Source organism: Cyanistes caeruleus, chromosome 13 (genome assembly GCF_971803275.1).
Source record: "Cyanistes caeruleus chromosome 13, bCyaCae1.hap1.1, whole genome shotgun sequence".
NCBI classification, from domain to species: domain Eukaryota; kingdom Metazoa; phylum Chordata; class Aves; order Passeriformes; family Paridae; genus Cyanistes; species Cyanistes caeruleus.
The window spans coordinates 13840462-13868202 of NC_141713.1; the positions used below are offsets into that span (position 1 = coordinate 13840462).

The 27741-nt window shown below is 39.1% G+C and overlaps 2 protein-coding genes across 5 annotated transcripts in view; one reads left to right on the plus strand and one right to left on the minus strand.

The window, feature by feature from the left end:
* AQP9 (aquaporin 9) overlaps positions 1-24344 on the plus strand; it is a 28968-nt gene extending 4624 nt beyond the window's left edge. For both annotated transcript variants that reach the window (XM_023934092.2, XM_023934093.2), the window contains 5 exons: positions 7920-8046; positions 11645-11782; positions 13904-14022; positions 15659-15876; positions 20776-24344. In XM_023934092.2, coding sequence (XP_023789860.1) covers positions 7920-8046; positions 11645-11782; positions 13904-14022; positions 15659-15876; positions 20776-20935 — 762 coding nt within the window. In that variant the 3' untranslated portion in view covers positions 20936-24344. The remainder of the gene's footprint in view (positions 1-7919; positions 8047-11644; positions 11783-13903; positions 14023-15658; positions 15877-20775) is intronic.
* ALDH1A2 (aldehyde dehydrogenase 1 family member A2) overlaps positions 1-27741 on the minus strand; it is a 112731-nt gene that overhangs the window by 68596 nt on the left and 16394 nt on the right. The window contains exons 5-7 of one of the 3 annotated variants that reach the window (XM_086849028.1): positions 15037-15201; positions 9367-9534; positions 7595-7707 (exon numbers count right to left, since the gene is read on the minus strand). The gene's annotated coding sequence lies outside the window, so the exon portion shown is untranslated. Of the gene's footprint in view, positions 1-7594; positions 7708-9366; positions 9535-15036; positions 15202-18706; positions 18850-27741 lie in introns of those variants that run through there. The other 2 variants (XM_086849031.1, XM_086849029.1) reach the window with 2 other exon arrangements.

Genomic DNA, 27741 nt, shown 5'->3' on the forward strand with positions numbered 1-27741 from the left:
GGAGAACTCCTGCCTGTTTGCACCATGGTGGCTGAGAGCCAGTGCACACACAGTCAGTCTCAGCCTTCTGCTGAGGACCTTCCCCCAAGGTCTGTGACCTTTCCCCAAGGTCTCCCTTGAGGAAGAGCTCTCTAGGGAGCTTTCTGTTCTCCATCATGTTTCCTGGTTCAGTACATTTCCCCTTGGGACTTCTGTGACTTAATCTGGGAGTCAGTACCTGTGTGCCAACAAATAAGAGTCAGGAAGCCACGCTGCATCAGATAGATGGTTTATGTGGTTTTTTAGTGAGTCTGGCTGCAGCTCACCTATCCAACTGCTTCTCTGCTTTGAATCATGCTTCTCTCCATATTTCCTCTTTGGAACTTGACTGCATTGCTCAAAATGGGATTTACTCTGACTTGCACCATTAAGTATATCTGAATTGAAACAGTTCCAAAAAGATATGCCAAATAGGCCATGTGGCTTCCTTTAACAGCTACTGCTCACCTAACACAGTTTGTATTTCATTTTCACTCTCAAGAGCATCTTACTGAACAGAGTTTCCCAGAAAGGAGCTGCATAGGAGCCAGGATCTCCTGAGGCCAGAGCAGCATATATTTCCCTGCTGAGACAAAACACAGGCTTCCATTTAGCATATAAATACAAGTGGGGAGTAAATGTGCTCCTAATATATACAGATACAGATACATATATAAATACATATTCCTATAAGTCTGGTCTCCAACTGGAGGTGGGGATCCTCTTGCAGCTCCCATTGAAGCAAATGTTTGTGTGTTCTTAGAGGATTCAGGGCACAAGCATGAACTGAATACACCAGAACCCTCAAACAGTCCAGCTAATGAGGAAACCTATTTATCACCAAAATATTTTCGTCTTGTTTTCATATTTCAGTCTTGTTTTCACATTCTGACCACTTCATTATGCAAGTTATTAGTCCTGTTCTGTTGCAGTTGAGCCTCATCAGAAAAATCTTTAAGATTGGCATTATATGGATCTGCTAAACCCATTAGATTAAAATCTATACAACTTTTCTATATCTACTTTTTGTGGTCTTGCATTCCAGTGCACATTAATTACAACACTGTAGGGTAACATATCCCTTATTTTAAACATGTATTAGAATTTTTATTACATGAAGTTATTACATGAAAGCAAACAGCTTTGGCTCCTTTGCTCCTTAAATAAGTGTTTAACATTTAACACACAACCACTACTTAGAAATTTTAAACAAAGATAAATTCCAAGTTCTAAGTTTTTGTGAAAGGGATACTTTTTGGTATTGGATAAAATTACAGCAAGTTTTGTCTAAGGTAAAAAATTAAACATCAGCACCTTCTAACAGCTGCCTTGTTTGCCATCAGCAAAGAATTTCCTGGAGTACAGAATCTTGTATAATTAACTTTTAGTGAACTGAAGTTTGTCAACGCTAGATAACAGGGTATTAAAATTTATTTAAAATTTATTTATAATTGGTATTTTGATCTGTCACTCAGCTTTTAAAATATTACATAATGCTACAAATATCATGAGCCTTAGCTGTGTTTGCACTTTGAAAAACAGCTCTGGTGTCTGAGGTCCATACATTTGTGTCTCTAGCAGCAATAATATAGTACAACCAATAAACAATAGATTCCACTCATTAATCTAATGAAATATAGTTGCATATATTTTGATGGCATTACATTTTGCTAATGATTCTGGTGAAGATATACAAACTCTTCTTCTTTTTGAAACTGTGTTAAATCAGCATTGCAAACAGAAGAAAAAGGGGTAACAAAGGCCCTTAGCTGTACCAAGGCTAAGGAGGTGTTCTTACATACTGGTGTTATTTTTATAATATTATTATCAGAATCAGGTTTTATTCTAGACAGCCCTTCAGTTTTAGAAGCCATTCTTTAATTCTACTGAATATTTAGCTGTGTGAAAAATTTGAAGGGAAGGTTAGCTAATTGTTCTTTTACCCCAAAATATTTATGGCAGCAAATAATTCTGAAAAATCATGGGAAATTTTGTTTTCCATCCAAACTTAGGTTTCCCAGTATATGACATTTCAAACTCTTAAGTGACTCAGATGCTGTGTTACATGAAAGGTTTGAAGAAAATCACCTTCATTTCTGCAAGGTCAGCCCTAGCACATAACTCAGCACTCATTGTTTAATTAAGAGGTTTCAGTAAGTTGAACCTAATTTCCCAAAACCTTTTTCTGTGGGTACCCTTTTTCCCAGAAAGTTTACATCTATAGGACTGAAGCGTGAGCACCTCTGCCTGAGACTTACAGAACACTTACATCTTTCCAACATTCAACTGTGAGTGCAACATTTGAATTTATGTTTTACAGACACAGATTTACAAGGTGTTTTTTCAAAAGTTTCACCAAATAAAAGAAAGGTAATAAAAGTAATAATTTTTTTAAGTTGTCATAAACAGTTGGAGAACAGAATAAAAGACAATAAATGTAGTTTGTGCTATGCAGTGAGTTTATATCTTTGCAATCTCAACAGGTCAATGAACCATTCTGGTTGAAAGTGAACTCTAGGAAGGTCTCCCATCCATAGTCCGGTTTAAAGGCAAACGTGACTCAGTTCCTCTCACCCATTCTTCACACATTTCTTTACTATTAAAAACATTCAGCTTTTTTTTTTTTTTTTCAACAGCAAACAGATTAGGCTTTAATTACTCATAACCCATGCACAGCAAAGATCCAGCCCCTCTGTTTCACACCCGAAGGAATGAGTAAGAGAAAAGGTACATGTACCCTTGTACTCCAAGGAGAGGACAGAAAACCTCCTTTCTCAGCCCGCAATGCTCACTCTTGCACGCTTTCTCAATACTAAAATTCCCTGAGAGTTGGTGCAGAGACTGAACATATTTTAGGAGTTTAGAAAGATTTCAAGCTTTTCAGCTGGGGTAGGAAGCAAAGTATTAGAGCTCAAGAACAAATGAGTAGGGTGGGAGGGAAGCAGCACCTGAATAGGTTCTTTTTCTCTTAAAGGTAAGATTTTGTTCCTTTGCCTGGCCTTTTCTTTCTAGCCCTGATACAGCAGGCAATGTTTAACTCCTGAAAGTTTGTGTCTGAATATCTCATTACATTTCTTTTCCTGAATTTCTAAAAATTAATAAGAAAATTAAAACTGTCTTCACTGAAGAAAATAACTCAAACCAGTTGCCCTCTATAATTCAGGAAAGAAAAGCATTTAACATTTCAGGATGAAGAGTGCAACATTAATCATAATAAAATATGAGAAAATGCAGACTTTTGCATTCTCTCTAGGTGATTTCAAACTTTTATTTGTCTCCTATTGCATATGCAAAAGCAATAATAACATTTAAAAGCATCAGTTTATATAACACAGGATAGTCTGTCCCTCAATAATTTCACTTTTTTTTCCCCCACAAAGAAATTTGAACCTGATATTAATATGTTTTAAAAGCTCTATATATAGAAATGATCCAAAGTTTTATTAAATTTACAATCATGTCTCCAAGTAGTAATGCTTTCTTTCACTAGAAAATGGTTTCACAATGGCAATAATTTTAAGACTTATGTCTATACTATTTAATTAACTAAATGATAAGGATTTGGGTTTTTTTCACCCCTTATTTAAATGGAAAAAAAAAAATCTATCTGAACCCAAAAGAATATTGTTTGTTTCCCAGAAGTTAATCATGAGAACAGATATAGTGACTTTTTATTGCTCTAAGCTTGATTAAATAATAACAGAAATCCTCCCCACCCACCAAAACATTTCATTAATGATAAAATTAGAGCTGTGTGATTTTAAAGTATTTAGAAATTACTTGACTGGTAAGCTGTATTTTTATCTCACCTTTAAAAGCTTAAATACTCTCTTATTTAACAAAATACAGCAAATATGAAACATTAAATTGGATGAGGACTGGTCTTTCCTGATAGGGTTTTCCTGTAACTTAAATTCTTGCAGAGCTAATGTCCTGAATTTTAGAAGATCTAACATGTCTCTGTTTTTGTTGCTTTTAGAATTACTGTCCCTGTTGAAAGAATGATTAGGAACCCTATCTGAATTAAGATCCTATGTAATACACAGCAAAAATACATCTCTGTATTAGGAAAGGGTTTCTAATATTATAAATTAAAATATATTATAAATATATAAAATTATAAATATTATAAAACATCTTATTATGAAATTCAAATTCTTAAGCAGACTTGCAGACTTGCTCTGTAAATGAAGGGGGTGGAAATGAAAGCAAGTTCTAAAACACACTCCCTTAGGAAGACACTGCCTATATAGCACACCTCAAACTGAAAAGCTTATTTACTACTTTTATAAGTCGCTTATCCTATTTGGAAATATTAATGTTGGGTAAGGGAACTGCACAAGACTACAGTACATCATGAAGAATGCTGTAAAGTTTTCATGGGCACAGGCCCCTACCTGCAAGGAAGGGCAAATGCAGCCACTATTTTTCTAGCATTTCATGACTGAAAGTGAGCAGCTTATGATTAAATACTAATTTTTTTTTTTTTTTTGCATCTGCTGACTGTATTCCTTGTAACACATTGAATTCCTGTATTCAGCATCATCAGCTGTGCAGCCACTGAGGCCACACTCTGCCTGCAGGGATATCTATGGAACACTGCAGGTGTGTGTCACCACAGCTGGACCTGGGAATGTCCAACATGGCACAGCTCATTGTCTCCACATTGCTAAAAAGCTCATTTGCCTCTTTAATCTGACAGTCAGAGGGTCTGTCTGTCCAGATGCACACCACTTCTAGAACTGTGTGATAAGAAGGGGGATTTTTTATATAAGCATTCTTTAAGATGTCTAAAACTTTATTGGCCATGTAGATCCCCTAAAATTGTGGTTTCAGATCTTGCAGAAATCCTATTTACACTGAAAAATGCTATTACAAGCATTTGGAAAAATCCTGAAAATAGTAAGATGGAGGCAGAGTAATTTTTAGTCTCTCTGATGAGTGGGATACAGAAAGTCCTGCAAGCTTCCAGTCAGTAATAGGACCTTACACTCATTGAAGGTCAATTTTTTTCCTTTCCTAATCTTAGCTTTGTTATCCAAGACAAAGAGAAGGATCTAATGGGTTATGAAGCAAGTTCTTTTGGCAGAGAAGGTTCAGACAGCTATTCCACACCCAAGCATGTTCTTTAGGACAGTAATCTAATGACTTTATGAACAAAAAAAATTCAGTGCTGAAAGTACTCCAGTAATTTTAAGCAGGCTATTAGACAACTGCTAAAAGGAAAACCTGGTAACATAAGATAGACAAGATAAAGAGATCTGGTTATATTCTACTGTAAATTAAACTCCCATTAATTCCATGTGCTTCAATCAACGAGTTTTGTGGGTGCAACTGATGGCTGAGCTTGCCCTAAAATCTTATAATATTTAATTACGGTTCAATGATCTAGTTAGTCTTAACTCAGTCAAGCAAAGACTTACAAGGTATTAAATTGCTGTTTGTGTAATTACATGATTAGGTGATAGTTTCCAGTTGCACCAACCTAATTACACTAGGTATGAGGCAACTTTTTCTCTCCTTCTTCAAAGGTCAGCAAATGGAGAAGTATTACAGTGAGACATGTTTGATCTGCAGTCTCAGTTCCCAGTTTTCCCCTCCCTGGATGGGCACACACTGACTGTGCCTGCAGTAGCATTTAGTCATTGTACATGAGCAGGTCCCACTGAGTGCAGCTGTGTTCCAGCTGGCTCACACATCTTCTCTGTAGAAGAGAGACTGGTTAGCACAGAAATGGAGCATCTACAGTTGCATATTTCCCTAACACCTGCAGAGCAGGAGCCACAATGCAAGTGGACTACACAGCTATTTCTGTATGACTCCTCAGTTCTGGTAATAAAGGAAGGGAGGCCACAGCCTCCCTCCCTTACTTCCTTCCCTTCTCTTGTGAATTTGTAGTTAATATACACAGATGTTGCTATCCCCTATCCTCTTCTATAAGCATCTCCTCTACCCCTGTTTTCTTTTGTCATCATTCTTACAGAAAGAGGCAATGTTTTTCAAAGGATGGCCTTTTCTTTGAATCTGCAAAGCTTTGCCTATGCCATTTCACAGCACAAGTGCACACTACACTTGTAGTTTGAGCTGGTTGCCTGAATTCAACCTGCACCCCTGTGTGTGCAGGGGCCCAGAGTAGCTACTGAGCTTGCTCCTCATCTGAGCCATATCTTTCACAGAATCTTGCTTGGTGCAGTTTCCTGGAATACTCCCTGTGAGAAATCAGGAAAGTGATGACTAGAGTATACTAATTCCACCTCCTCTAGATTCTTGGGAATTCCAGCATAGCCATTTTTTCCATATTAAACATATAAACGCATTATGAATTGTCTCATATGAAGAAACAATGCAATTTCAGCTGTGAACAGCTCCAGTGTGATGTATTTTGGTTTGCAATCTGGATGTGCATTTGTGCTAACCAGTGCATTGCTAGGTGAGAGCATGGCTAACACAAGTGCGTGTTGTCCATTGCACAGAAGTTGACTGCAGCTTGCACTGTATCCTGGAGCTTTTAATTATACAGTCCAATAAACTGTGGCTATCTAACACCACCCCACCCTTACGTAAGCTGAGTTGCAACACTCTGGCACCAGTCAGAGCTGTTTGCTTACATGATTATGACCTCAAGGCAAGAGCTGCACCTGGGTATGACACAGTCTCGGGGCACTTAGAAACACCGTCTGCATTAAAAAGCTGGTTAAGAGTGCAATTTTATTGTGAACTTTTCTGTCACAATTTGGTATTAGCTAAAACCCTTGGGGAAATAATGGAAACAAAAGTACGATTTTGCCTGTTTAAATTGCATCTATTCTAGCAGGACTTGCTTGTTAAACCTTGATCACCGAATCATTTAGCACAGTCTATTCCTAAGGCAAGAGAGATTTTCCCATTACTTTGCAGTTTCTGAATTCAAATGCCTTCCAACTGAAAATAAGCAATTAAGGTTTCTCAAGATAAATCTAGTCACATCCCAGAAATGGTATGTTTCACACCACTTACAGCTGCAGAGAAGCAACTTTTCAGACTATAGAAATTATTTGAGAGCTTCCATAGAGTATTGGCTCCTTGTTCAGCAGAGCACATAGGCATATATTTAAAAAGCAGATTTTCAAAGACACAGAAATGGATCAGCTAGTCTATCTCAACTAAAATGTTTTTGTCCCTCTGAATATCTTTCCTATCACCTTTAATAGGATCTAAACATGCTTGAAGGTAAGCAGAGGCTTTAGACTGAATAAACATCATCTTAAGCAAATATTTAAACATGTTACTGAACTTTATTCTGAGAGAAACCAACAAAAATCTGAAACTAGTTTAAATTCACATAGAATTCTTCAATGTGAATTATTAAGATCTCTCCACATCGGTTAATTGTTGAAGCTCCAGAGCCAGTGAAATATTTTGCAAGAGCAATATGTGATATAAAGTCAGCATAACAATAACACACGGTGTAAATGCCAGAAAGTTGTCTCAATCCAGAGTTCCAGCACTAACATTAAAAGCTTTTTGAACCATCTTTCATAACTTTTACAGTAAATTTTTCATTGCTTTTAACATCAGTCTGGAACTGAAAACTTACCACACAGAATTAATTTCACTTTCAGATGCAGAGTTTTGCTGTAGAGACTGTGAGATCTTGTTCTGGCTCCAAGTTCTGATCTGTGTACCTTCATTGTGCCTGAGAACTGTTTTCTGTGTGGAGAGAGGTCGTCATTAGCAGACATTCTTTCTTGTGACAGAGACAAGGAAAATAAAAAGCAAGTGCTCATTGCAGCAAAGGCAACAATGGCACATGACAAATTCTAGCAGAATTTCAGTATTCAACAGCATTTGCAGCTATAGCAGGACACCCAGCAGCATTTGGCAGACGCACTCACGGTTTTACACCTCTCTCTCCAACGCAGGCCCTTGGCTGTGGGTGTGTGGGGCAGGCTGTGCTCAGCCGGGGACAGCATGGAGGGCCCATGACGGTGTCGGTGGGATTTGCCATGGCAGTCACCATAGCAGTCTACGTGTCCGGGGGCGTTTCTGGTAAGTCACCTTTTTTCTTATATAGCACTTATTGCTACAGTGTTAGGGGTCCCCTGTTAAAGGGCTTCCACTTCATGGTATAAACAATTGTGAATTTAGCAATGGTAAGCACCATCACAGCACAGTTCACACCAGAATTTTGCTAGTAAACGTTGTGTGTTCTTATCGCCTTCTATTCTTTGTGTTTGACAAAATGTCCCACCAAATTCTGATCTCAACCACAGTGTGAAAATCTTGGCAGACTTCTTTGGTCTTGGCTTTTATGGAAAGTGTTCTGTGCAAACCAAAAATCAGCTTGGTGTTGCTTTGAAGATTCTGTCAATAGAGATGATCCTGGGAGAACAGGCGCTGTGTTTAAAGAAAGAACCATGAAGAGCAGCAGTCACCAGATAAAATGGTGGCCAGCTACACAGAAAGCAGAATGACCTACTAATGGATGTAATGAACAAGATTCACCTTACAGAGTAAAATTTATTTCTTCATGTCCTGTCACAGGCAATAGCAACTCTGCTCCTGTCTGATTATTCACAGAAGCAGCAGATCAGAACAGAAACAGCAGGAAGATTCAGTACCAGGGATACATTCAGTGACACACTGTCGGTGTACTGTTCTTTCCCCTTTATTTCTACTGTAACACTTCCTCAACAGGTATTGGTCAGAAATCTCTCTTAAGTCCTGGGGCTAAGTTAGCAGGGCTAACTAACCAGTGTCCACAAGTGCCATATTGGATGCTGCCTTGTCTCCCAGTTCCACCACTCGATTTGGCCAAACTAAGATCAGAAACATGAGCATAACTGCTTTTAACATTTAAAGTCTTCCTTTAAAATAGAAAATGATGGGTTGTAACAGCATTGTAAGAATGCTCTGAATGAAAATACACAATACTTTGTGCAGTATGCAGAGTTTATATTTGCCTTTAAAGCAAATGGTGCCCTTGTACTCCAGGCCTCATAGAGGCATTTCTTACCCTTCATAAGATGGCTTAAGCTGGTCTGGACAAATTTCTTTAGGTATAATTAGGGCATTAGAAATAGCTGCTGTAGCAGAAATTACTGTGGCCATTTCTCTTCTCTTTACAAATTCTTTTACAGAGGCACCATGCAGAAGGTTTCCATTAGAAAGTTTCACATTAGAAAGTGCTCCAGGTTCTACAAAACAGGCAGTCTTGTCACTGTCATTGACACAGACCAGAACTGCTCCTTAATATCACACAAAATTAATTCAGCAGCACATTCTTATTATCTGAACAACTTTAAACTACAGCTCTTGGCTTACATGTAGGCAGCTAAACTCTTCTAATGCAGTATCATGAAAACAAACCTGTGAAGACCTTTCCTACATTTGCACCTTTAAGGGATATATTCATCTGCATCATTATGTAGAAAATTAGAGTTCAATCCCAGCAGGGCAGAGCAGTTGCAGATGTTGCAGTATTGTGCTTCCTGTGTTTTTCCCATGACAAAGGATTCTGCATGCAGTACATTTTCTCTGTGAAAAAATAGGAACAGATATTTCAACAGGCTGTTATTATCCAACACATTATTACTAGTGGACATTTCAGAATACAAGTTCCTATGTAGAATTTGTTAGCAATTTCTGTGGCTCTTGGGCCAAAGTCTCATGTTTAAGTACTGCTAAAATATTTTTCATCAGTTCTTTATGTAATTCTAAATTGATGGTAACAAAATATATAGTCTGCATGCTTGTTGAATTTGAGCTATTTTTATTTAGGAAAATTCCCCTTTTTAATTTTCTTCCATCCAGTTTTCTTCAGTATCAAGATAATCTCCCACTATTTTATCCAACTTAGCATTTCAAATCCACGACTGTGATCACTGCAACTACAAAAGAACAAGGAACACACTGTCCAAGTGAACTTTTTTTTCAACCAGTGGAAGAGGAACCAAGAATCTTGTAACTCCCCTATGTCAGCATGAGAGCCTTCAATTAGACTTTTCCCTTCCATATTTAATGTTAATCAGTCCTCTGTAATATTATTATCACTTGTTCTGGCCATCATAGTCACCCTGTATTATATACAGATGGGGATCAAAATCAGGTGTTGAAAGAAAGGAAAATTATTAATTCTCTCCAGAGTAAGGAACAAAAGACAAGACAACAATTAATCAAAATTCATATGAAGGGCTGTTAAATTGGATGCCATCTATCTACTTTCTCTGTGCTGAAGAATTTGAAACACAGTGAGGAATTCTACTTTTAATTCAAGACTGGCACTACTAGGTCAACATTTTGGAAATGATACAAAGAAAGTTTTATCCAGCTTGTTATCTGTGTTTGTCAGTTCATTATGTATCAAAGGTGCCTGGATTTCGTAAGATAATGACTCACTGACCTGAAGTGCAAACAAACACAGAAACTACATAGAGGCCCTTTCTCCATCACTAACCTTTGAGAGATAAAGAACATGCTCTTTCAGTTATTTTACCAGAGACAAATGCTATTTTTTTCTGACATTCACAGAAACTGAAATGAGACCTTATCTGGAAGATAAGCAAAGGATCTTATGTCCTTGCAAAATTTGGGGGTTTTATTTTTCAGTATTTATTACAAATAAGTACCTGCTCATTTATTTGGCAATTTGTATTTATTAAATCCAAACCATGTATCTATAACAATGAAATTTTCCAAGAGCATACAAACAAACATTTTTGTTGACAAAGATGTTGAGGAAAGAGACCATATGACAAAATAAATGTATTTTAGAAACTAAAACTGTCACAAAGAATTCCAATGTTACTGAAATCTTTTTCATGCATAAGTTCAGGTACAGCTACTCCTGCATAAAAAGGAAGTTTCACAGGAAACTGAACTTTGTTTCAGCGAACAAAATATGAATTGTTTTATTATTATTTGTTTGTATTGTTAATATTATTAACTATTTTATTAGTTTCCTTATCATGGACCTTTCCAGAAAGCACAAGAACTAGATAAAAATATGGTGAAGGACTATGCACTCCTGCCCCCAGATCCCATCTAGGCATAGTTCACCAGCAGCCAACATGAAAATGGACAGGCCTAGCATTATTTGATTATGTTTCCATGAAAACTGAGTTCCTGAGTAACCCCAGGTTGAAGACAGAGACACAAACATAACTTAAATCCGAGGTACTCCAGAACTGTCTCAAGACATATGCTCAAGCCAGTAATGGTCCTTAATCATAATATGTGCTTGGGAGACTAAAGGAATGTTCTTCTGCCCCAGTCATCCCCTAAAAATAAAAAGCCAATGACCTTGAGGAGAGAGAATAGGTGCAGAAAAGGGGACCCTCCCATCACAACCAATGGGGCAGATTTACTATTTTTCTAGAAAAGTTGTCTATTAGTTACTCCAGGACAGTATTCTGATAAAGTGCACAGTCCACAGGCACCAAAAGTAAAGATGGATCTTAGTGGCTTTCGCTCTCCCTCATCTGATTACATCCAACTTTTTTCAGTTTAATTGCAGTCAGCATTTAACTGCAAAATAACATCTAGAAAAGCATGTGGTGTTCAAAAGTGCCCACATTTTTACAAATCCTTCACCTATTCTCATGTATCTGAGTCATCCACATGACTTAATTTGTGATTTATTTTTCAGGTGGTCACATAAACCCAGCTGTTTCATTAGCCATGTGCGTGACTGGAAGATTAAAATGGACCAAATTACCAATTTACATATTAGCACAACTCCTGGGAGCATTTGTTGGAGCAGCGGCTGTCTTTGGGATTTATTACAGTGAGTACACCTTAGACATGTTCACAGGACAAACTAGAGGTCAGGCAGTCTCTAAGGCCCCAATTTTTCAGTGAATGTCAGGCAGGCAGAGGACTCTTGTTCACACAGGGCTAATGGCACAAATGAAGTTAAAGCTATAAAAGAAGAAAGGAAGGAGCATATAGAGTTTGAAGTGAAAAACAATGGCTTGAACATTCCAGGTACCCTACAAATTTACTGAAACAATACTCCAGGAAATGTTCTGATATTTAGAAAAATTATTCATGGGAAATCAGATACTCTGAGATCATGTATTTCTCAGTAAGGATTTTAAATTACTTAATAGCCAGGATATAGGGCTATCCATCTTCCAAGCAAATTAGAAACATTAAAGACCTGCTACAAGTGCCTGTAGGCAAGAATCACCAACATCGTTCATTGAGGGTACAGGATATGAGATCAAGTCCCTCCTGACCAAACCTCAGACCACCCTTGAGAGGTGACTCTCCAAGGCAATGAACTCCAGGTACAGTGATAAAGGGGTCACACATTTGACAGGGAAAAAGGAAAAAAATTACCCCTATCCTTGAGACACCGGGGCTTTACACAGTGTGCCACAGAAGGAAAAAACAGTAAATGACTGACTGCACTCAGCTGGGTCAGTTGCTTCAACCCCCTACTCCAAAACTGCTTCCACTGGCCCAGCCCATCTCCTCCAACATCTCTTTCCTGTGGGAATTATGTCTGCAGACCGTGCTGGGTCCATGTGCAGCAGAGGAAGAACAAAAATGGAAATACCCCTGTACATCAGCTCAGTGCTCAGTACCCACAGTAATCCTAACGAGGAAGATCTTTAGGAACCATGATAACTGTTTTGGGCTTGGTGTGTTTTCTGTGTTTCTTTGTTTGTTTGGGGAGTGTGGGGGGGGAAGAGTTGTTTACTTTTTTAAGGTTAGTGTTCAAATTTGGAAACTGGAATCCTGGAACAAGATTTCTATCTGAATTTAAGTCCTCCTCAAGTCTGACAGGAAGAATTAGGGCTGTGGCCAGGATGTAGCAGTGTGTTAACATGTACATGGGGTTGACAGGGGAGTTACTGTATTCTGCCACAAGGGCAGCAGTAGGGTAGGGAGCCAAAGCAGGAAGCCTAGGTCCAGGTTCTCCTCATATTCAGGAGTGCAGGATTTTCTCATATCCCTATCTCTGCTAAAGTCCTCCTCTTGCTCTAATTAATTTCCAAACCTCTTCAGTAGTCTTTACTTACTGCAACTTGCAGGACTGTCATGTACTCTTTGAGGTCCACTGAAAAGTCACTGGTAGAAAAACAGACATAAGAGATCATCCCTTTTTTTAATCTCCTGTAATTGTTAAATACCACAGAATTATCTGACACTTCAAATGAGAGCATGATCAATGTAAACAACTACAATTCTCTGCACTCATGTTGTGGCTCTGAGCAAAGCTAGAAAAAACAGAAACAAGGAGAAATAGATTTGTCTGCCAGCTTAAGGAGGCACTTGTCACCCTCACCATGTCTTCCATGGGATATGGGAAGCTATTTCTTTATTCACAAGTGTCATCTCATCACCAGATCCACTAATAAAATGATGGATTAGAGTTTGTTACATGTCTGTCTATGATGATTTGAGTACCCCATCTTAACATCTTCCTAGTTCTAAAACTGCATAATTGCCAAATGGAATAGCAGTAACTCCTGGTGCCTGGGAATCCACAACTGCACAATCAGGATGCTGTGCATTTCCTGGGTCATCATGACACGTGTAGCACCTCTTGTAGAATAACACATCTGTATTCAGAATCAGAAAATGCTCCTTGGCACTGAGTTTGGAGCTATGAGCAGGGGAAAGCCAGCCCCATTTGGAAAGCTGTATGAATACATCAAGGCACAGGAGGAGAGAAGAGACAGGAGGGTAGGAGGAGTACATCACCTCAAATCCAACAATGGTGCTCCCAGAAAAAAAACATCAGAGAATCACCAAATGGTTTGGGTTGGAAGGGACCTTAGAGATCAGTTCCAGTTAAGAATGTGAAGTGCACAGATTTATTACATGTATTCTAGTCCTAGAAAACCTAGAAAAGTTTATGGAGAAGTGCAAGCAGTTACTGGATTTTTTTCTATAGATGCCTTTATGGAGTATAGTGATGGAAAACTTGAAGTCACAGGACCTAATGCAACAGCACAAATCTTTGCAACATATCCAGCTCCCTATCTGACCCTCGTAAATGGATTTGCAGATCAGGTAAGTGCACTTGCTGTCTTAATTCTACAAATTAAACATAAAAAAAACCTGTAAAGCCAAGCAGTAAAAACCACATAGGCCTAAAAAGTGTGCCAAACCTCACCATTTCAGCCAGATGTCTCCTTGTACAATACAATGGGAATGCAATGCTGTTTGCAGGGGGTTACATTTTAGCAATATTTTACAAGCAAAATAATTTCAAGTTGTTCTTTTCTCATACATCATCTTAATTGTTGCACTCAAAATGTCTTTAAAGCAATATATGTAAGAGGTTTTGCTCAGCATAAATCAATGTTTCTCCATAAATCTCATCAGAGTTATGTCCATTTACATCAAAATCCAGCCCATTTTGAGGGCCTATTATTCCTTAAATAATGCTTAAGCAGACAGTTTAACATACCCTGAACAATTGAGTTTTCTTCTTCCAAAAGCCTTCTCTCTAACCTTCTTTTTGCAGATAGATTTGTAGTATTTATTTTTCAAATGACTGAATCTGAAAAATCCTCAACTTCATTTCTAAGCTGTCTTTTAATTCCACTTATGCAACAGCAAAAAAATGAAGTTTCATTCAAGAAATTCAGAAGTACCTTATCATATAATTCTAATCAACTTACCCATCTTCTTCAGGAACACATGAAATAAATACTGCATAAGTAAGGTATGAAAAGCATATGAAAAGCAAGGGATGGCCTCAACACAGAAATTCATTACGTAAAAGATTGTGCAATCTGGCTTCAAAAAACCCCTAAACATTATTTTGAAGTTTTGTAAGAAAGACAGTTCAGATCTTTGGATCGGTCAACAGATTTTTCCCCAAGATATTTTTTACCCATGCATGTTTCAAAACAAACTTAAAAGCAGGCAAAAAACCAAATAATTTTTTAACCCCTCAAACATAAGCTTCAAATCAGTATAGAAATTGAACAGTTTGACATTGCTGAAGATTTGTCTTTCCCATCAAGTTAATTATTAGCAAAATCAACATTGACAAAACATCGACAGAGCTGTACTTGCATTGAAGTAATTCCAAGAGAATTTCCTTCTCCAGATCAATTAGCATATGCAATACAGAGTTCATGGTACAGTGATATGTGCAACATTAACTTGGGTACTTCCTAATTTTAGCTGCTCAGTTTTGACTTTGCAGATTTCACTTTTTCTTCTGATGTTATGCAATACCTGGATAAAGAGATACATATCTAATTTAATTTATCAGCATAAACTACAGTCACATAAAACACTTTTATATCAATGGAACTGATTGCATTGTTATAGCAGCAGAGCCACCAAATGTAAAATTGACAGGAAAAAAAATGTAGAAACAAAGCACTAGACCTCACACAAGAAATGTATTTTAAATCCTCTGTTCTTTCCCCATCTGGTTGTAGATTTTTTTTTTTTTTCAAGTGCCCTCAGCACGTTTCTTGTCTTTGTCTTTCGGCACACTTTTCAAAACTTCTCATTACTGTGAAGTAGAAAGACACCGAGTTCCAAGTTTTGCTATTCTGTATAGTGGGATAAAACTGAATACCAGCTCTAAGCCACTCCAATCCACAGAGCTGCAATAGCCCCTCTTTTCATTATTGGAAAGAATCTACACATATTTATTCAATATTCTTTTCTTTGCCTTGGCCAGGTGATGTCAACAGCTGTTCTTCTTCTGGCTATATTTGCTATTTTTGACACCAAAAATAACAGCGTACCCAAGGGCCTGGAGCCAATTGCAGTAGGACTTCTTATAATTGTTCTTACTTGCTCCTTGGGAATGAACAGTGGCTGTGCCATGAACCCAGCCAGGGATCTTGGCCCAAGGCTCTTCACAGCTGTTGCAGGATGGGGGATGGAAGTATTCACGTAAGTATGCCTGGAGATGAAGTCAAATGCTCCTGGCTAAAACTGTTTCTAGGAAGGTAAGATCCTGATTCAACATGGTACCAAGTCATACTTTATATACATACAGGTAATTCTTTGCATACCAGAAGCAGCTATTCATGCACTTTAAGCCAGATATCCTCTAGGAACTGGGCTTTAAAAAGGATTTCCTGCTCCTAGGGCAAATCAAACATGCATAATCTCTAATATCAATCATCATTTCAACAAGACCTTTCCCAAAATATTAGAGCTTCTTAGAGGTCACTGAAAATATGAGTGCTTTCTTCTTGTGCCCTGCAGCTTTCAGGGAAAAAAAAAATCAGGAGAGAATTAGGTGGAATTATTTATTGGGTGCTGTAAAAGACAGAGACATATCAGATTGATTTAGCTTATGATTACTTCTGAGTTACTACAGAAATATACAACAATCTAAAAGCCTGACTTCCTGGCTGGGAGTGAAGGAGTGAATGAAAAAGCTCCCTTCATTTTCCCACATTTCAGAGCCCTCTCAAATCCCCATGTGCGCATGCACATGCTCTTGGCTGGTCCACTGCACAGCTAATTAGTTGCACATCAAATCCACATCTTACACGTATCCAGGGTAAGAGGCACTCTGGGGTATCTAAGCAAGAGTAATCTGTCATCAGGAAGCAGAGTTTTTGGTTTATTTTTGTATTGTTTGTGTTCCCAGTTATTTACAAGTAGGAATCCCCAGTAGTACTGTAGACCACTGGAGAGCTCTGGTTAGTAGAGATTCTATTTTAACAAGAAATTAAAGAAGCCCAAATAATCTCTATTTACTCAGTATGATTTCTATTTACACAAATCATGTACCTTATTTGAGGAAAGCAGTAGCAAAGCTTTTCTCATAAAAACAAAGCCAGGCAGGCATAGCTGAAACAAGCACACAGCACAAGGCTGGGTGTAACTCCGCTGAGCTGCTGGGGGGGATCAGCTCATTGGTCTGGTTACCTCCAAACTTTTCCTCCCCAGTAGCTCTTAGCACTGCACCATGGGACTGCACTTTTTTTAAAAAACAAGGACACACAGAGTGACATCCCTCACTCGGGATTCTCCTCTCTCATACCTGTGTAATTACAGGTAGCTGTTGACTGTGGTATTAGCCATGGTGTCATTCTATAACCTGTAAAGTATCATGAAGTATTATTACATTACTGAAAATTTGGAAGCCCGTTTGTACTGTGATCTAGTCACAGAATGCCTGTGAGCTCCCCTTCTTTCTAAAAGCATGGTTGTACTCATTCACATTAAAAAAACAACAAGAAAACTTTACATCTATACCAATATGGACTCTTTCCTAGTTTAAGGTTTTATATAAGAGAAGGAATGTACTCCCAATGTAAAGACTTTCAGAAATTTTAAAATGTGAACATAAAAAATAAGATACAAGATCTCTGATACTCACCAGAATAAACTTACAATATGAGGGATGTGAAAAATGGAGAAAGAAGGCTTCCTCTCTGCCTTCAGTTAAAAGGCTACAGCTATAACCAAGTCCAAGGGAATGATACAACAGGAATATGTTCCGATTTATTTACAGCACTGATCCAGGTGAGACTTAGGAAGAGCCTGAGCCTTGTTGGATTGCTAGAAGAGCCCCAGGAAAAGCCTGAATGACTGTAGTTAGGATCCTAAATTGCCTGATGCTTTGCTATGCCTGAGCAACTTAAAGTGGTGCAGCAACAGTTGACAAATAAACCTTGGATATTTCCATTTAAATGGAATTCATAACCCTGGTGTTAAACTCTCTAACAAAGGCATGTCCAGGAGCTGGGACCTGAGCATGAAACCTCCACAGAGACATGGAGATATACAGCTTGCTGTAGAAACTGAGCAGTACAAAATACACAAGAGATGCTGAAAGTTCTTTGGGGGAGAGGATGGAAGCATCTCCCAAGGCAATTGAGTCCATGCCAGTGGACGGAGCGTTGCCTAAGGAGCAGCAGGGGACCACAGGGAAAGCCTTACTTTCAAATAGATCAGATACATAATAGCAAGACTTTCCACAGTGTTCCCAAGACTTTCTACACTGTTCCCAAGCGAATGCTCTTAACTCTCAGATAATCAGCCCTCTGGAGAAGTCCCCTCTACCCTTCTTTGTGCTTGCAGGTATAGTAAATGCTGGTTTTATCCTGTTCTCAGGCAGGAAACTAGCCTGGAGGGGAGCCCTTCTGCTGGACCATGGAATTGTCCACATGATAGGAATGCATTTGAGCAGGGGTTTTTAAAATGTTGCTGTTACTGCATTTTGCACAGGCACCTGAAGGAGCATTTATCCCATAACCAAGCCAGAAGATGCAAGCTATGGTGTGGTTTCCCTAGCCCATGCAAATGGGCTCCCATTGGAGTCTTTCTTAAGCCCACGCTTAATATTCTGATAAATTTAAGTGAAGTTTGGGAGCAAAGTATTGCCTGTAGTGAGAAAACAACCAGAGCATAGAGTCCAAATATGAGACTGGATTTTGACAAGCAAGACCGAGCCTGAAGCAGCTATAAGAGAGAGCAGTGGGGCTCTCCAGAGCAGCATTTGTGCATTTGATTAGAAGCAGCCGCGGATTGCTCAACCCGGCTCGGTGCGGTAACGCTGACACCTCGTGGCCGCCGGCTCCGGGGCACCAAACCGCGCCTCGGCAAAGGGCAGCAGCTCCTGTCTGCACAGGCATTTATTCGGATGGCAAAACGGCCTCGGAAGTATTTAGCATTCTTTCCGGAGTGCAGCCCCGCAGCCCAGATTGCCTCACCAACAGCGGTCTCTCCTTTTCCCGCAGCAGCTGGCTAGCGAAAGGTGTACCTGCAAGTTTAAACGGGCCCGAGTTCCCAGTCCCCGTAGCTCGGACGCTGCAGTTCCCCGAGAATTTGGGCAGCCGAGCGCAGTTGTGCCGCCAGGCCGGCTCAGGGCAGCTGGCGGTGGCAGAGGCTGGGCCCAGCCCGCCAGAGCAAGGCCTACTCGGGGGTACAGCCGGGGCTAGGCCTGCTCGGGGCTACAGCCGGGGCTAGGCCTGCTCGGGGCTACAGCCGGGGCTAGGCCTGCTCGAGGGTACAGCCGGGGCTAGGCCTACTCGGGGGTACAGCCGGGGCTAGGCCTGCTCGGGGGCACAGCCAGGGCTAGGCCTGCTCGGGGGCACAGCCAGGGCTAGGCCGCTCGGGGGCCCTTGGGCATCTGCGTGTGGCACAGCCGGCTTTTGCTCCTGTGCCAGTGACAGGGCACTGAGTGTCATGGAAACTCCTGCTTGGCTGGGTCCTGATCCCATTGCAGTTTGGCAGCGCCCTCTACGAAGGCTTTACACCCAGCACCTCAGCACAGGGTATCCGATGCGCGGCTGACAGCAAATACAGGCCACGATTTGGAGAGGGTCATGCAGGAGCTGACAGGGCCAGTCCATGGAACAAGCTGAGAGAAACCTGCCAAGACACACCTTCATTACACACCCGTGTATAAACACATCACACAGAAGAAGGCATGCAAGTACTTGGTATAGGTTTTTTTCTGCTAATTCAATAAAACCTTAGTCCGTGCTTGTTCCAGAAATTCAAGTGTTCAACAACTATCCATGATTAAAAAATAAACAGACTTATAAACTCAGTAAAATAACATCAGAAGTTATTTTCTATCCTCAGGGCAAAACAGAAATAATTCCTAAAGTAAAACATACACATCCAAGGCATATCTGAACAAGCAGTAATAGTTAAACAGGGCACTGATATTCTCCCAGTTCTATTATTGCATTGACAAACACAAGTTCACTTCTGCATAAATCTATACAACTGAGCACTGAATAATTATCCTGACAGTTTAAAGGTTCCTCTGCAGCTTCCTGTAAAGTTCCTCTCATAGATTAATTTGTCCCTTTGTATTTCTGTGAGAAAAAAAAGTTCTCCATTTTTAGTATGCATGAAACTGAGGTAGCTGGATTTTCACTGGAGACTCACATATTCAATTAACACAGCTGGTTATCAAAACACCTCTATGCATCAGTACAGTTAAGAGACTCCATGTTCTGAAATGGAAACTCAGTTATTTACTGTCTGAATGTGGACCTCTAGGTAAAGGAGAGCAATTCTACCAGCCCAATATTCCTGCATGGAGAGGTTGTTATTTATTGTTTCAGTAGTGGACTTCTAATTTTAATTATTTCTGTAAATCTACATATTTCAAATTAAATCCTAGTAATTGTGCAAACGTAAACATTTCAGTGGAATCAGCATGGTGGACTTAGTGAATACAAAAATTCTAAGATTAAGTTTTAGGTGTATAAAAAACTTCTAAGCCTTTATTTGCCTCTTGCTGAAAGACACCACATTCTAAACAGAGATAAGATACCACATCATGAAATTTGAATCTTAACCACTGTAGTCAAGGGTAATCAACTTTACAGTCACTGTGTCTTATTACCTTGTTTAAGGTAAATATACTCAAAATTTAGTTTCATTTATTACGTTTGTCAAGAGGAAGATGGTATATACTATTGCAGGTGTGAACTTGCAAGTTCCCATGCAGATGAAATAAGCCACTTTTGTAACATCCTGAAATTTTATTCACAAGCGTCTGGGGACAGCACAAGACACAAGGGAGAAATCATCCTCTGTTCCCAAACAGACAAGCAGTGAAAAGGCTTTATTTTATAAAAGGCAAGTACAGGACACAGACCAACATGTCTGGTGCTTGTTATTTAGCATTTCAATCAGAACCAGCTGGATAGGGCAGACAGGGGTGTCAGCCACTTACAGAAGTGTGAGACAAAATAGAAAGGTCTGCACTACAGCAAGTGGCACACCACTGGATCTGTTCAGTGACTAATACACAGAAAGGTGTTCACTAGAGTCACAAAAACACTAATTCTTGTTCTTTTTGTCTTACAGGGCTGGTAATAATTGGTGGTGGGTTCCTATAGTTGCACCTCTGCTGGGAGGTGTACTTGGAGCAATGATCTATGTAATTTTTATTGAACTTCATCATGCAGATCCTCAGCCAGAAGAAAATGACACGCATGCTAAATATGAATTGACCAATATGTCATAAGAAGTGAAGAATATTCTCTGTCATTTTGTTGTGCAGCTTTTATGCAAATGGTTGTTTGGACCACTGTATGAAACCCATATGCCTCAATTAGAAATTCACCTTTCAAAGCACAAATTCTGTATAGAAGTTCAAAATTGCAGCCTTTCCATGAAACATTGGGCTGATTACATTCAAAATTGTATCTTCACTATGGGAAGGCTAAACTGTCCTTTTTATATAGCTTTTAGAACAAGTTATTTCCTAGATGCAATTGTAGTGAGATGATGCACTGACCTGTTAATTCAATTCATATGATCTTAATCATGTTGCCTAATTAATGAAAATAGTTTAGATATTGATGCAAAACTGCATGCATAGCTATTTAATGGGTCCAGTGCTGAATTAATGTGCAAGAGCATCACTCACTTCTTAGGAATGGCTTGCCTAAACATTTAAAATTATACCCAAATTGTCTAAATGCCAATTAAAGCAGTTTAAAAAATAACTTTACTATATTTTATGGAGCCACTATTGATCAGCAAGAAACCAGCTCCTCAGTGCGTGTGTTTACTAACAATAAGATCACAAAAGGTAAAAACTGTTGTAAGATCAGCACTAAAGAGACAAAGGGTAACTTCTGCACAGGGTCTTCACAGCATTAATGCTTAGTTATTTTTAGACTATTTACTTGACCTTTATGCTACCCAATATTAAAAGCCTTATGTAGAATACTAATCTGAATCTCTTCCGCTGTGCTTTCTGGATACAATTCATTCCTGTGGAGATGACCCAGCAAGAGGCTGATGCTGTGCAGAGGTCAGCACAAAGCCTATGTCTGTGTAAACTTTAAAGAGTCCTGCTGCTACTGATTTACATAGGTGGATTTCATCTGCATTGTGGGAACAATTTTTAATGTGGGAGCAATAATTAAAATTAGAAACTGGTCTTAGAGCTAGTCCTAGGTCTGATTCCCCAAGGAAGGCCAGATCCACATCAGAGTTCTGATATGTGTGTTCTCTCCCACTAAAGAGAAATGGTTGGATATATACCCTATCCTAAATATCCAGCCTTGAAAATGAAATTATTTCTGCTTAATCATTGTGAATTGAATGTATTCAGTTAAATCAAAGTTTATTTCTATTATGTATACATCTATCCATGGTTGGTGGTGGTGATCATGAATAAAAAAACATCCAATTCAGCAATGCTCCTGAGATACTTTCATGGCTAAACTTCAGAGCACCAGATCAATTCACTCATTTCAGGATGCTCTTCCCTTTGGATTCCTATAACTCTGCTCTCAAATTCCATGCTACATTCCCGATTTCATTCTTGAAATGAGGAGCCCTTTGTGTTGCCACTAATAGCCTGTGCACTTCTGTGCAGTATCTGCAGATGTTTACAAAATACCGTGGTCAGAACCTGCCTCAGCATTTGGGCCAATCAGGCCTTTGTCACTGCATGTCTTGATCACACTCCCTGGGAAGCCATGGGAAGCATTCATGGCAGCAAAGGGACAGAAATAGCAGGTCATGCAAAGCTCTGCTTGCTGCAGCTCCAAGTCAGATATTGCAGTATATTTGGGGGAGTATAATTCCAATTTTAATTATGTTTTTAAGAAAACTTACGTAACTGTAATGAACTCAGGCAGCCCAGAGACATATCAGCCCTTTGCAAAATGCTCATTTCATTCAGTATGTCTCTGCTGTGGGTTGAAGTCTGCTATATCCATGCATCCTTGTATTACTGGCTGGAGTCTCAGGAACAAGAAGGGAGAGCTTATAGAAACAGTTCTCATTCTGAGCAGAGAAGAATCAAAAGTAAAATGCGAAAATTAGTCCTGATTTTAGACTTTTTGTTGGCAGCAGTAACAAGCTAGTTCCTCTGTCCTGTATATCGATAAACTGCACTACATAAAGCAAGATGGGTTGTAAATGCAGTTGCAGACTAAGCCTTTGTTTTACCCCTTGCAGTGAGTGTTGTCTCTCATCTCTTGGTGATCCCTGGGGCAGGAGTACTCCCAAGTGGCTGCCAACCTTCTGTATCTGGAGAGGGATTACAGAGGTAGAAACAGCCTGAGAGCTGCCCTCAGCTCTGAAAAGCATTAACTCTTCCACTGACACCAACATCTAATCTGAAATACCTGTGCATAAAATAAAAATAAACAGCTAATTAACCAAAAATAACCAATTTTATTCAAAATGGTAGAGGCAGGTTTTCACTTGTGTTAGAATTTTGCATAGTCAGTAGGCTCCATATGCATCATTATATTGTTTCCTTAATCCACCATGGAAAACATGGGAAGAAGGAGAACACAGGTCAGGAATGAGAAAGGGACAGTTTATTTATACGCCTACTCACGGACTAGCCCACACTCGCTGTATGCCTGTGCATTGGCCAAGGTACATAGAGTTGTTCATTTTCTCAGAATCATTCTGATCACAACATGTTCTGTCTATGAAACATAAAACCTTGTTTCTCCTACTCATACCATTCCTATGCACATAATTTCTGAATGAGTGACATTTACTTGTCTAAAGTTATTAACATGCAAATCTTAAGCAGTGACACACTAGAGTGATAGCATAACAATGTCTTAAATATGCTCTCAAATTGTTGTCAATTCTGTGTTTTCTTAAAGGATTTAAATTTTAATTAATCATTCAATATTTTGTAAATTCTTTGGGGACACATGGTATTAACATCACAATTCATCCTGGATTCACAAAAGCCAGAATTTCATTCAATAACAAAGTGTTACAGACCTGTCTCTGACTGACAATTTAAACTTCAAGGAATGAATTCCTGCTTTTGGGACAAACCTCAGCTGAATCTTTACTACAAAACCATGACCAGTATCCCATAATATAATGGGAACAATAACAATCACCTCATTCCATAAACGTATACAGACATTAGCTGTTTTATAAAAAACAGAAAAGCATTTTGACTTTGCATAAACTATGCAATTTCCTAATATCAACTGATATTCAGTGGTCACACTTATGTTAAACTAATAATAATAACAACAGTTGGCAACAAGTTTTTCTAGCTGAAAGATGTTTTGATTAATGACTTAATAGTAATCAGTCTTAATTTTAATGTTGAATTAAATTAATTTTAGGGCATTGCTAAACTTTCATTTTGGGTTTGTTCTTTTTGGGAGCAAAGTGATTGTTCTTTAGAGCTAAACTTAGTACTGGAGTAATTTAGAACGCTGCAAATAGTACTGAGTTAAAAGCTGACTACTGCATGTTGTTTTATTGAAGTCAGTGAAACTATTCACAATGGGTGGCTATACAGGCAAGGAGAAGTGATCAGAGAACCGAGCTCAGAGTATGGCAGACATTGTACTTTCTTGGAGTTTTGTCTGTGGATTTGGATGGTCAAATACTGTGGTTCAAAATAAATACAGTCAATTTCTAATAAATGCATTCCAGTGCTATTTTTATATATATAAAGGAAATCTCCCCTCTGGCACCTAAGGACTTAAGGAATAAATAGCTGCCTGTTATGACCTACAATGTTTTACAGCCTCATGCTGGAAGAACAGATGGACTAACAAGCTGGATTCCCAGAGCACAGCCCCTGTGGCAGATTCTGTGGCTCAGCAGCAGCACCAGAGCAGAGGGCAGTGCCAGGCCAAGAGGCACCCACACAACCAGGGCCTCCTGCCCTGGCCCTTCTCCCCTTCCTGCCTGCAGCCTGCCCAGGAACTCTCTCTGCCACAGCTTTCCCTCTGTTCTAACAGCCAGAGACCAGGTGGGATATTTTGCTGAAGTCTCTCTTCAGAAATTGTTTTTTTCATACATGTATCACATCAGATTTAGCCTGCAGGGCTTACAAAATGCCCCTGGCTAATCTACCCATCTTCTCCTCCACAGATTTGTAACAGGGGCATGCTTTGCTTATTTCATTCTAAAAGCACAGGAAAACCTGTGCTGTGGGATCAAGGGAAAGGATAGGTGCTTCAAATTTACTCTGAGAACCACAAAAGAAAAAACAAACAAAACCAAACAAAAACCAAAACAAGCCCCCAACAAGAGTATATGAAGTGCCAGCTGGCATTTTATCCTCTATCCATCCCGATGAGCCTTATCCTCCTATCAGTCTTTGCAACTTTCTGTTCTCTTTTCCTTCTTCTGCTAGCACTGTGCTGTGCTCTGTCTCTATATAGCACAATGCATCTCCAGAGATTTAAATGTGGCATGCTAAGTTACTTATGAATCTTAGAAAGTTCTCATGAGAGCAAATTCGAGCTTCACCTCACATGTTTGGTTTTTTGGCAGTTGCTTGCATTTTTTCCCCACTGTTCCCACCAAATAACCTTGTGCTGGAAAACACAACAATTAACTGTAACTTCCAGTAACAGCTGCTCCTTTTCTGCTTAGTATAATTATTATTGCATAAGAGAATGCTTCTTTAAAACAGGCACAATTTTAAAAGCCTTCTTTTTCAAACCGCTAATAAAAATAGCACCGGTTATCCAGGGGAAAAAATGCAGTGCCCATCAGTTAGATAGGTTTTTGTCTTCTACTTTGCACTTACAACTTGTTAAACAAATATTTTTAATTATTACTCTGTGTTAGTGCTTTTGCATGTTTGCACACTCTAATAACGCAGTCTCAGAGGAGAAAGCAGTAGGTAAATATTTTTACCACGGAGTTTCTTTGTATATTTGAATCAAATTTTAGAGAAATTCATATAGTACTAAGTTTGACATGCCACATTGATATAATTTTTTTCTTTGCTGACCACAACTTCCTTCCAAAGGTGTCTCCAAGACAGGGAATATGAATAAGCAGCAGCTTATATCAGGAATGATTCCTGATCACCTCTCAGACACACATGTATGTTTTGGGTGCAAATTCTGACATTCTCAGTACCACTAAGAGGACCAGTTTGGGCATATTAATACTATTATTTCCTCAGCATTAGGCATGTAACAGTCTGAAGGTGAAGAATAGGTGAAGAATAGGTGAAGAATACATTCCACACCCTCAGAAATTACTTTGTTTCACTGCACAACTCTTCTCAGGAAACCTTGCCTGCCTTCCCATTATAAACATGGCTGTGAATGAAAAAGCAGCAAAGTAAACAGTATGTTAAGACTTGAAAAGTCAGCATCTGAATAGAAGGAAATGAACAATCTCAGCCAGAACTGAACAGATGCAACACTTTCTGTAGCATGACCGAGGCATCAGATAACAAACATGAAGCCCAAGCACCAGCACATGCTTGGCAACAAGCACTGCTAAATTAAAGAGGCAGGTGTTTTGTTAATGCCTTTTAAATAGAGTTACAAATTTAATTTATTTTAGAATAAAAAGACTAAATTGTGATGGTGGAGTTTGGCATAGCAGAGGAACAAAATTTGCTAATTTGAACATCTTTAAATTATTGAAACAAGGGGAGAAAATCAAGGGTGGGGCATGTGGGAAAGAATGGAAATCTCAGTGAAGGAAAGGGAAAGCACAGTAGTAACTTACTTAATTTCCAGTCCTCTGAAACCTGCTGCAACTACTCAAAAGAGGCAGTATGGTCCTCTCCATTAAAAACACACAATATAAAACCAAAACCTGCTTCGTTTTCATTTCCATCTCAGATGTTCAAGACATTAGCAACTGATGGCTACACTACAGGAGACTTCTGCTACACAACCATTCTGCCACCTAAGGCAGGAAGCCTGTTTGGCTTCAGTGTAGAGAATTTAATCTCATACATGTGTACTCCCCTGGGGGTTCATGTTTTTCAGGGTATAGAATCAACATGTTTCTGAAGATGCTTGCACCGTAGAACAGTAGAAACACAAAAAGAGACTTGAACCCAACTGCCAGATTTCCATGGAATCTCAGGGGATAAAGCAAGTGCAAAGGCTCCTCCAGCAAGTCTTGGAGAAGGAAAGCAGAACAGAAAAACTTTGATTTAGAATTACATTGTTTTCACAGCTATGACTGCTTCAAAGTCACAGGCCATTTGCAAATGTAACATATATGCAAATACCATTAGCACCTCAGAGACTTCTAATCCAAGAAAATATATGATGGCTGAACAAAATATGGATATGAACACAGACACATTTCAATCTGTTCTGACACAAAAAGACAAAATACATCCTTAAAATGGAAGCCATTTTAAGCCCCATTTGCTATCACAGGTGGTTCTTTGAAATTCAACTCAGGAAGTCAACCATACATTTTAAAACAACTAAAATCTACCTAAAATGTTTACCACACCTGAAAGCAGACCTATAGCCTTGTCTTCTTCCAAGTTCTTTACCTGCTTTTCTGATACAACTGGCAGCAAGCCACTGGTTCTCTCTCAGGCTCCTGTCTTGCATAAGACTTTCACATCCACTGAGCATCAGACCCCAGACACAATATTCCATTTACACAAAGGCAAAATTCAATGTTGAGGCAGATTTCAAAATATGTGTAGTTCCATGTAATTTCAAAACATATACTGCTAATAAACTGGACCTCCAACAATTCACATGGCAATTACACTCTTTCCCTTGCCTTTGATCAGATGTGTTGCTTACAGCAACCTGACAGAACAATAATTATCTCACTAGGGCAGATCTACAGTACACAGGATTTGGATTTCCTGCTACGGAAATACTAGAACAAGAGACATAGTTCAGGTATTGGTGGATTTTATTTGTTGTACAGGATTGACCCTGAGAAACACTGTATTGCAGGATATGATGCATAAATCACTAACAATCAGCTTGCCTTCCAGATTCAGGACAGAAAGTGTTTAAGCTTAACAGAGTTCTTTGTACATCTGGCTTCAGGTAATTTCATTAGCAATTAGAAAGCCAGAGA